Genomic DNA, 12,165 nt, shown 5'->3' with positions numbered 1-12,165 from the left:
CTAGGATACATGAGTCAATGTATCTGGGCAGCTCCCTGTCCAGGACACTTTGGCAAGCATTAAGGGAAGAGGTAAGGTCTCAGTAGCCACATTCAAATCACCAAAACAGGGGAGTGAGATCCTATCCTCACATGCACCAGCAGCCATGGATTAGTCGACTGTAGCCAGCCGCTGGACATATCCCACAGCAAATGGGCCACAGCTGTGATGCTGTGCTGTGGGAACATCGCAGATGATGCGATGAGCCATGGGTACATCACAGACGACAGGCCAGGCTGATACACATTTGGCCATGCGTACAATGTAGATGATGTACCAGGCTGCTACATCTCTGGCCATGGGTACATCATTGATGACAGGCCGGGCTGCAGGTACATCATCACTGATGATGCACTGGGCTGCTGCACATCCAGACGTAGGTGCACCATCTTTGTTATTCTGCTGCAGGTGCAGGCCTGCCTCCCATTCATTGTATCCTCCATACCACCTGCAAATAAAGAATGAAAAATACATGGAAATGCTGAGAAGTATGCTTCTGAAATTTTTTAGAAGACAATTCTTAAAGCTTTTTAAACAAAACAAATGTTATTAACATTCTAAATCATTATTCTTCATTTCTAAACATTTATTTTTCAACATAGTTACCATGGTGACACATACATTTCTCCCGCCAAGAGGCCAGTTTGTTCATACCATCACTGTAGAATGTTTGATTTTGTTGACTGAGCAACGGTCTCACCTCTGCTTGCACCTTTGTCACAATGGATGTGACGTTCTTGAAGATGTTGTTTAAGTTTTGGAAACAGATGAAAACCTGATGGGGCCAGGTTGGGACTGTGTGGATGATGATCAATGACAGTAAACCAAAGGTATCGGATTGTTGAATATGTTGCAGTGCTTGTGTGTGGTCTTGCATTATTCTGCTGAAGGATTGGGTGCTCCGTATGTGGATAAACTCTTTGAATTCAAAACTGAATTACAGCACGCTATTTCTCTTGCACTGTCATAGTTATGTTACACATCGCAATGTTAACACACTATAAATGGAAATGAGTGTATGGTATTGTTAGCCGAGAGACCCCATCGAGGAAGTTCAGCCGCCAAGTGCAAGTCTTATTTCAGTCGACGCCACATTGGGTTACTTGTGTGCTGTCAATGAGGATGAAATGATGATGAGGACAACACAACACCCAGTCCATGAGTGGAGAAAATCCCCAACCTGGCCAGAAATCGAACCTGGACCCACTACATAACTCGCACATAACCACCCAGCTAAGCAGATAGACAACATACTAGAATTCAGAATCCTCTACTGGCCAAGGACTGGAATTATGTAGACATGAAGAATAACATTTGCTTTATTTAAAAAGCTTAAGAATATTCACATAAAATATTCGGAGGCTCCACTTTTCAGCATGCTCATATAATAAAAATCATATTGAAAGAATAAACTTTAAAGCAATAATAAGAAAATGATTTATATGATTTTCACTAGGCGTTCAGAGTACAGAGTGTTCAAAAAAAGTGTTGAATGCTTTGAGAAGTGGTAGTACTCATCAAAACAAGAAAAATAAGTCACAAACATGGGTCTGTAAATGCATACTTTCTGAGATAAGTACAATGGGTCTAGAAATGCATTTTTTTGTGCAATAAACATGTGTTTAGAGGAGGTGTTCAATGTGGCATCTGTTCATGACAGTGCACCCCTCTGGCCTCCTGTGTAAGGAATGATGCACCATTTGAAGTACACCTGATTGTTGTTGTACCTACTGGCACACATTGAATATGTGACCCTATAGTGTTTGCACATCACTGATTGGTGTGGTATAGACCAATTCATTCAAGTGGCCCTATAACCAAAAGTCTAAGGGATTGAGTTCTGTGGAACAAGCAGGCCAATGGGTGAGCAACCCCCCCACCCCTCCGACCAATCCAGCAGTCATGAAATGTCTGCATCAAATGTTTGTGCACATTGTGATGAAAGTGTACTGGTGGACCATCATGCATGAACCACATTTATATTTGTTGCTGCAATGCACAGCCTCAAATGAGGTAGGCAATAAATTAATGAGAAATTCCATATAATGCGCCTCTGTTAACCTTTGTGGTAGCACGTGTGGCTCTTTTAATCTATCGCCAAGTTCACCTGCCCTATATGTTGATAGAAAATCAGTGTTAATGCCTCTTTCCTGAATTTCTTGGGGATTTATATCTGCCCATACATGCTATTTCTGGATATTCACAACACCATCTCTTGTGAATCCTGCCTCATCAGTAAATCAAATCTTGAATGTGAACAGTGGATCTGTGGCACACTTCTGCAACAGCCATTGACAGAACTAGGGCCTGAATGTGCTGTATATGATATAAGTACAGCAATTGTTCATGAAGTGCCCACAGATAAGAGAGTGTGTCATGCCTCCCACAACTGCTAATTGTCGCACACTGGTCTCAGGGGTTTTTTTCTACAAATGTAGCACATGATCCTCCATGTCAGGCATGCAGACTGTGTGGAGCCTTCCACTGTCTGTCTTCTGAGGTGTAAGGGTATCTGTGTTTCTGAGATGGTGGAGAAGTCTGCTGAACAACTTATCCAAGGACACTCTGCACTGTGGATATTTTTCAGTGTAGAAGGCATGATCTTGCAGGCTACTTGCATTTGCTAAGCCATAGCAGAGTATCATATCCACAATTCCACTTGTCAGGCATGCAGACTGTGTGGAGCCTTCCACTGTCTGTCTTCTGAGGTGTAAGGGTATCTGTGTTTCTGAGATGGTGGAGAAGTCTGCTGAACAACTTATCCAAGGACACTCTGCACTGTGGATATTTTTCAGTGTAGAAGGCATGATCTTGCAGGCTACTTGCATTTGCTAAGCCATAGCAGAGTATCATATCCACAATTCCACTTGTCAAGTAGAAGCTTCCATTGTTAACAAGATGTGGAAGAGAGAAAATGTAAATATACTACACCATTTGTATGCACAAACAGTACAAAAACACACATAAGTGAATCCATTTATTGAAGAAGGTAAAACACCAAGATACATACCCAGTGTTGACAGTACTGTACAATATGGCACACAAACATGATGAAAACTAATGTAGCCCATAACACAACTGAAACCACACAACTGACTGCAGACCACCTAATGACAGGTACAGCACTGTGAGTAAGATGCCATAATACCCTGCCAACACATTTGGTGGAGTGCCAAAGCAACAATTGTGCTAATATCTGCAACCAAGTGTTACACAGCCATCTCGGAAACTATTCATTTTTGTACCCATGTTTCTTGGACTTATTTTTACTGTTTTGATGAGTACTACCACCTCACAAAGTAGATGGGCAAATTGGCTTATATTATCTGTCATTTTCACTTGAGTTGCTTTTATTAAATATTTTTCTTCATGATAGCATAGATGCTTTGATGAATCTTTTCATTTGGCTTCTTTGGGAAACTCTCACTAGCTACTAAACTGAGAGTGTATTGTACTGTTTCTGAAGAGGAGAAATTTGTTAACATCGAGTATAGATTTAAGTGTCAGGAAGTCATTTCTGAAAGTATTTGTATGCAGTGTAGCCATGTATGGAAGTGAAACATGGATGATAAATAGTCTGGACAAGAAGAGAATAGAAGCTTTCAAAATGTGGTGCTACAGAAGAATGCTGAAGATTAGATGGGTAGATCACATAACTAATGAGGAGGTATTGAATAGAATTGGGGAGAAGAGGAGTTTGTGGCACAACTTGACAAGAAGGAGGGATCGGTTGATAGGACATGTTCTGAGGCATCAAGGGATCACCTATTTAGTATTTGAGGTCAGCGTGGATGGTAAAAATCGTAGAGGGAGACCAAGAGATGAATACACTAAGCAGATTCAGAAGGATGTAGGTTGCAGTAGTTACTCAGAGATGAAGAAGCTTACACAGGATAGAGTAGCATGGAGAGCTGCATCAAACCAGTCTTAGGACTGAAGACCACAACAACAACAACAACAACATACTGTATTTTAATTGGTGCTCTTGTCTACAAAAACTGCCTGTGCATAAGACATCAGTTTACATGTATACAGGTAAAAGCGATTTTTGTGAGTAGATATTTAATTTAAAAATAATGCACTTTACATATTAAATATTTGTATAATACGCTTTGTAAATTTAAAAATTCTTCAATGAAGTAAAAGCAATGATACTGTAGATATGACTTTAAGCATATTGCAAACGTTTTGGCCCCATTATTTGCTTATATTTCTTTGGGAAGTTATTTGTAAAGTTGCACTCCCATCTAAAAAGTACCTTTTTGGTACAAGGATGTGTTTATTTGGGTCAAAAGTAAGTTTTTGTTTTGTTTAAATATTTTGGAAAGTTCTGGTAGGATGTAAATACATTTCAGTAAAGGAGACCACTCACTGAAAATCAGAAGCATTGAGATGTCAGTAGGCACACACAAGAAGAAATAAAAAGTGTTAGCTTTCAGAGTAATCCTGTTACAAGCTATAGGAAAATATACACAGAAAACACATACACATGCCCGTGCATGCATACACATGCCTGTGCCCCTAAATGGTGCCGGCTGGACTGTCACTGCCAGTGCTGCGTTTCAACAGGTGGACTGGCTGCGATAGGGTTGTGTAGGGTGGGGTGATTAAAGGCGGGAGGAGATGAGAGGCAAGGAAAGGGATTGGAGATGGGTAGCTAGCAGCTTGGAGGGAGGCAGCCATTTTGTTTTCTTTTGTTTGGTATAGTGATGATTAATATCACAGTTCCTTTTGCAACCTACTATTGTTAGATATTACATTTATTTTAAATAGTAGAAATTCAACCATGTAATGTAAATGTGTCTATGTACTCCACTGACAATTCAATAGAATGAACTTTAATACATGAGGAGACGATATAAATTCAGTGCAATCAAACAATTACAATATGAGTACATGGCAGATGTGAAACCATTTCCTTTTCTTCTTTTTGTACCCAGTTATGCTTTATATATAGAAGTTTTATTGTAAATGAAAATATTTTAATAAAACTGAATAATTTACAGAAAGAAAATATACCACTTCATAAGATGACATTCTCTGCTGTTCTACATTGTTTTCAATAGGCATCTGTATTGTACTGTGTGCCGTTTGGTGTCTTGAATGACATCTCAAATGAAAATTGCATAATCCCAAAGTAAATAATATAATATGAATGTCTTAAATGAAAGATAGTTGACTGGAAATATACCGAGTATACAATTCAACGTTTTCATGTGACTCACAGGAGTTAACCCTATGTCAAATAATTGTCATAAAGCACCATTCACTAACTAATGATAATTCTGTAATATTGTATGGATTATTTACATGTCAGATGTTTGTTCTTATTAAAGATATAGATGAATGTGACCTGAACTGGGGAATCTGTGGAAACTTCAGTATATGTCAAAATACAATTGGATCATTTGTGTGCTTTGGACAAGTGCTGGCTGAAGATTGCAGACCAGGATACACATTCAATGAAGCTGACCAAATCTGTGAAGGTAAAGTTGTTGACATAGTTTCATAAATTTATTTGTGTAAAGGTTATAATATAAATGCACAGCTAAACAACTGTTTTTCTGATTTCTTTCCCATCAGTCTGTTCATCTGAAGATTGTTTCAATAATATTCTCCTCACATTAAGTGAATGAAAAGAGAAATTGTCTTTAAGGGACTCATTGTGTTCTGAAGTTCTTAGTGCCATGCATTATATAAGTACAAATGTGTATAGAATAGTGAAAGGATGTGAAGTCATTTCTGAATTTAGGAAGTACACGGTCTTATAGTCAGATTGTGTGCATTGACAGAATGTATGTGTATACAATGAGTCGTTCATCAAACACATTGAGATACTACAAATGGAATTTTATACACAAATATCAAGGGTGGGAGTAGTTCAGAATAGACTGTGTGTTTATGCTGCAGGGTAAACATAGTGGCTGAAGGAAAATAGGAATAGGAAGCAGACTGCAGGGGAGGAGGTGTTGTACAGAGGCACACAGCATATAGGGCAGAGATCAATGAAGACTGAGTTCAGGGGACAATGGGATTAAAGGATGTGTTCAAGGGCCCTTTCCCATCTGCACAGTTGTGAGAATTTGGTGCTTGAGGTGATGATTTGGATGGTATCTGTTAAGTAACAGGGTTTGTCACTGTGTTGTCAACCGTGACCATAGCCACAGTTCATCTGTTCCTATTCATCAGTGTGAATAGCTGGTTGGTACTAATGCCCACATAAAAAGCTGTGCACTGGTTGCAGCATAGCTGGTTGATACAATGCTACTTCACAGATGACCCACTCTCTAATGGAGTAGGATGTAAGTATGACAGGTCTAGAATATGATGCACTGGCTGGGTATGTGGGACGTGTCATTCAAATCAAAATTATTCGTTTGGTGTGGGCACTGAAAGCAGGACTTGATTAGAGACAGGGAGCAGTGCAGTATCACTTTGTGATATAACTTTGGGGAGAGTAAGGAGTCTGCCAGAAGAATGTATACACACTTTAAGGAATGAAAATATTACTTTCGTGTTTATTTTACATTTAATAATTGATCTTACATGTTGCACAACCTTCAGTTCATGGTTACTTTAAGTGTTCAAAATGTTCACCATTGGTGGTTATATACATAACAGAATGACAAGCGGCCGTGCAATTATGGCAGTCACTGTTACAGTGGAGATTGCTGCACATGTTCCTGTAATCTCCTGGTGAAGTTCCTCCAGCATGCATGGCTTACGTTGATAGACGTTATCTTTCACAGTTCCCCACAAGTAAAAGTCCATAGGTGTTAGATCTGGCGACCATGGAGGGAACTCAATGGACCCTCTTCGTCCAATCTAGTGCTCCAGAAAACTGTCATCCAGGAAAGCTCATATATCTAGATGATAGTGTGGTGGCGCCCCATCCTGTTGGTAGTAGACCCCTTCATCAGCTCCATAAAGTATGTATACCTGGCAAAATTGATGTGCATAACATTTCCAGGTACATTTCTCCAGTGAAACATAACATTTCCAGGTACATTTCTCCAGTGACGGTAGCATCGAAGAAAAAGGATCCTAGTAAGCCCCTAGATGATAGTCCACACCTCACATGCACCCGTGGTAGATTGACCACTTTATCCACATAAACATGTGGATTTTCCAATGCCCAGTACACACTGTTATGCTGATTCATGGTTCCATTAATTTTAAATTGTGCCTCGTCACTCCACATTACATTCATAACAAATTGTTTGTCATCAGTTACCATTTGCTGATACTGCTCACAAAATTGCATTTGACAGTCAGGATCGCCATTAATCACATGCAGTAACCATGAATGTAAACTTTCCACTTTTCATCTTTCAGAATTCTTCGTACACTTGTACTGCTAACACCCACTTCATGTGCACATTGCATAGCAGACTTCTGTGGAGAATTATATAATGTTTCCAACACAAGAGCCAATGAAGCAGAACTTGTAGCTGTACACTATCTTCCTGATCTTTCTTTGTGAATATCTCAAATTGTTCCATGCAGTTCAAACTTGTCAATGATGCATTTAATGTTAGGTGGATTGGTGGTTCTGTTTCAAATTCCCACCTCCACTGACTCTGCACTTCAATGACATTATCAAACTTGAAAAACCACTTCACAATACATTTTCATTGCTCAAATGTCAAGCATGCTCCAGCCATCTTGTTTTCTCAATACTGAGATGAAAGTAATAACATCTGTTGAGCCAAGGGCCATACTACAACACACTTGTAGCTCAAATTGAATGACAGAATTGATATCTCAATAGAGCCTGACAAAGAGTGTGTACATTTTTCTGGTGGACTCTATATTTCATATTTGGGTGCTCAATGAACATAATCAAAGCTTCCAGAATGAGATTTTCACCTTCTGTAAAGTTTGGAAGGTAGAAGACGAGATACTGGCAGAAGTAAAGCTGTGAGGACCGGGCGTGAGTCATGCTTCGGTAGCTCAGATGGTAGAGCACTTGCCCGCGAAAGGCAAAGGTCCCGAGTTCGAGTCTCAGTCGGGCTCACAGTTTTAATCTGCCAGGAAGTTTCATAATCAAAGCTCTTCAGAGGTTGTGGTTTATCTGCCATGAAGGCTATCTTGAAAGTAACTCCCATTTGGCAATAAATAAAATACTGGAATTGTTAAAGAAAATGTATTAGAAAATCTTAAAACTACACTACTTTTCTACATAATTACCATTCAGATTTAAGCATGTATTGGATATCACAGAAAGTTGAGAAATTCCCTCAACATAAAATTCTGATGTCTGAAATTAATGTTTCGTTTGAACTGATGCAACAGTTTTTGTCTTTGCTGGCGAGAATGTAGCTGAACATTATAGTGTTGAATGATTCCTATAAGTTTTACTCATGTCTCACAGTAGGCTTCAGTAATGATTACTCCTACAAAATTCATGAAATACACTAAGAAGATTCCTTTTACTTCCCAGAATGATAGTTATAACCTTTCTGGGTGACAGAGTTTGCATACTGCTTTGATTTGTTGGGTGAGACAGTATGACCCACATCCTTGACTCCTCTTTTGTCTCTGTGTTAGCATGAGAAACATTTAAGTTTCATCTCCAATCAAGATTCTATTCAACAGAACTTCACTTTTTGCATCATAACAAAAAAGTTAGTTCAGAGAAACAGTTGTACTGTGAGTCTTGTGGTTCTCAGAAGGAAATTCTGGGAACTTTTGCTATCATAATTGTTTGGTCACCACATCATACAAATCATCTTGAGAAATCTGCAAAAAATTGAGATAGCATAAAATGCTGCCTTTTATGAATCATTTGTCAGTTTCCTGTTCCAGCTCATTGTTGACTATAGATGGCCATAGCTGTTACTGCTATGAACATTTGTCCTTCCACTTGTACACAAATTACACCACTGATGCTCTACACCTTCACTCTTTAAATCTGCTCTGTGTACAGCACAAATTTCTTGATGCTTGTCAACAACTTCAAGATTTTTAACTCTAAAAATGTGTTGCAGAATGAATTTCTCATTCTATGGAATTTTCAGTTGCAACACTCATTTTGGAAAGCTGCAGTTTGGAAATAAGAAGCAGTGCAACTTTTTAACTATTGTAGCTTGAAGCACACTGGCCAACATCCACATAGAGACTCCACTAGCTACTTTACAGTGCATAAAGAAAAGGACTTCATTCCAGTGTTATTGGTTTTCTCTCCTATTTCAGTTGCATATTTAGTGAGAGAAAAATTACTGTCTGTATGGTTCTGTGTATGCCCTAATCTCTCTCATCTTATTCTCATGATCCCTATGTCAGGTATAAGATGGTGGTCTTTTTCAAATAAATGTTCTCTAAATTTACCCAACAATTTTCTGTGAGAACTATGCCATCGTATTCTCATGTATGTTCCACGATAATATCTCTTACACATTCGGATGGGCTATTCTGACCTGTTACAATCCTAGCAACTTGGAATTTGTCTGCTGTGATATGTACCAGATAATAACTTCAAACATTGTAACAATGCTCTAGAATTGATCACACTAGTGTCTTTGCATTTACGGATGCACTGCACTTTCCCAAATGCCTTCAAAAAATCCAAATCTTTCATTCATACCCTAATACTAATTGTATGTGTTAATCCTTTCATATTGCTTCTTAGTATCAAAACTAATTACTTATACAACTTTACATGCTGAAAATGTTCATATATAATCTTGTAAGTGGATACTACTGAGCTCTCTTATCTTCATAATAGGTATTATGTGACATTTATCCACATTTAAAGAGGGCAACTGTTATTAAACCATGAGGGAATTTCATCTAAGTCTATCTGCTTCCTTACAATCATCCAATTATGGTAATTTCCTGCAGACAACTGCATTGTCATTGAACAATCCCATAGGTTCTATCTGGTAAATTGTTTCTGTGTGCTGAGATCATTAGATGTCCTATTATGCTTCCATGGAGCACACCTGATGTTACTTTCATTTCTGAAAAATGTTTTCCATCCATTATAATGAACTGTGTGCTATTAACTACATATTAACTGAACCAGTCAGATATCTATGAAGATGCTCAGTATGATCTTATATTGCAGCCAATGATGTGGTACAGTGGCAAACACATTTCAGAAATGTATAAGACAGAATATACCTGTTTGCCTATATCTATTACTAGCATGATGCCATGTATATGAAAAGGGTGAGCTGTGTTACACCCTAAGAGAAGGTTTGTTAACCCTACAGTAGTATCATTTTATATTCTATCCAATATAAGAAGGCAATAATTCACATGCATCTTAAAAGAAAAAGGAAAAAATTAACAGGGTGCTTTCAATATAAAGCATGCTAGCTAAACAAATATCTCTATACAAATTAAGGTGATCAATATTATTTCTTTCCATTGAAGCATATTCAGCACTGTAGGTTGTACAGGTTCTGATACAAAGTCTCTGTCATGTCCCTGTGTGTACAAATATTGTAGTTTAATGGTAGTAGTTTGACATAGAAAAGTACCATCTTACTGCAAGTAACAGGCCTTGTATATTCTAATGATCTGTTTTTATATGTACTGTTACATGGCTCTGTGTAGGAACACATGCTTATTGATCTTAGTGTATTCTATACCCAAAGCAGATGCACAATGAAAATATATGAATTCTTGCTGGAATATGTTTCAAGAACACTTTCATCAGAGGGTAATAATAAAGAAGAAAATAGCAGTTTAAACAGCACTTTGTTGCAACAAATGTCATCAATGTTAAATATTCCAAAAATTTCCAGACATAAATGAATGTGAGAGAGGACTTCATAATTGCCAAGGGGATAAACCAGTATGTCAAAATACAGAAGGAAATTTCACTTGCTCTGCTTCATGTCCAGCTGGATACAAGTTCAATAAGAAGTTGGCAGTATGTGAAGGTAAGACCTCTAAAATTATCTGTTGCTTAAGTTAATCCTGAAAAAGACTGATATTATTTTTTTCCAAAAATAAAAATAAAGAAAGATTTTCACCTCTTCCAAACAATTTTAGTGTGACAAGGTTAGTTAAGATTTGAGAGGCTCTCGATGAACCACAAAAAGAAATCATCCCAAAACCCACTGGTGATACTGGTAACATCAATTCCTCTTGCTTTGTGGGCAGTACATACATTCTGTCATTTTCCTGTTCTGCTGCTGTCATTAAGCTCTGCTTCCTACAATCACTGGAGATCAAGGTGATGGAAGCAATACACTCCTATCTTGGAAGAGACTTGCTACTCTGACTGTTCTTAAGCATAGTCGATAGCACACATTTTAAAAGTTTTCAGTTCTGCATGACTTATCTCTGCCACTAATGTCATCAAAAAGTGTATTTGGACCATTCCCTTGCAAACAGCCTCAGAAAGTTGTGACTGGAACAGTGAAATTTGTGAAGTTTTGCTGTCTATTTATAGGTTGATTGATGTTTAATGTCGTGTGGCTGATGAGATAATTATAGATGAATCATACTGGATAGAACAAAGGTAGGTAAGGAAATTCACGTGTTCTTTTCAAGGAACCTTTCTAGCAATCGCCTGTTTTGACAATTTATGACACCTCTCCTAAATGCAAATCCAGTGTTCTTACCGACACAAATACATGTTAATGCAGCCTTCAGTGACAACTGATCTGGTAAACATTAAAAGCTTTTGTCTTTTACATTGGTCTTATTCCATGCTAATAATGGTGGCAGTGTATGTTTTGCCACAGCACTTGGTAGATCCTCATTTCGAAGGTCACTTTCGCTGTCCACTAATAAGAAGATAAAAAAGACTCCTGAGATTCTTCTTTTTTGGATATATGGCAGTTTTTGAAAGTACACAACTTTTATGAGTTTGATAATGATGGTGATGATGATGATGATGTCTGGGTTGTGGGGTGCTCAAATGTGCGGTTATCAGTGCCCGTACAAATTCCCAACATTTGCTCAGTCCATTCTCGCCACTTTCATGAATGATGAGCAAGAGTTTGAGTCACAGATCTTCAGCAACAGATTATCCCATTGTTTGACATATGAAGGCAGTATTTTTTCAATTTTTGGTGGAGTTCAAATTTAAAATAAGTGTGAATATCTAAAATGATTTACATACTTGTACTACTTACATGTACAGACTATATTTCAACAAAATCATTA

At 38.1% G+C, this 12,165-nt stretch overlaps 1 protein-coding gene across 2 annotated transcripts in view; it reads left to right on the top strand.

The window, feature by feature from the left end:
- Positions 1–12,165, top strand: part of LOC126183856 (fibrillin-1-like) — a 640,172-nt gene that overhangs the window by 296,877 nt on the left and 331,130 nt on the right. For both annotated transcript variants that reach the window (XM_049926146.1, XM_049926147.1), the window contains exons 9-10: positions 5,376–5,525; positions 10,794–10,931. In XM_049926146.1, the coding sequence (XP_049782103.1) occupies positions 5,376–5,525; positions 10,794–10,931 (288 nt within the window). The remainder of the gene's footprint in view (positions 1–5,375; positions 5,526–10,793; positions 10,932–12,165) is intronic.

The sequence above is a fragment of the Schistocerca cancellata genome, chromosome 4, assembly GCF_023864275.1.
Source record: "Schistocerca cancellata isolate TAMUIC-IGC-003103 chromosome 4, iqSchCanc2.1, whole genome shotgun sequence".
NCBI classification, from domain to species: domain Eukaryota; kingdom Metazoa; phylum Arthropoda; class Insecta; order Orthoptera; family Acrididae; genus Schistocerca; species Schistocerca cancellata.
This window is presented reverse-complemented; position numbering and strand designations above follow the sequence as displayed.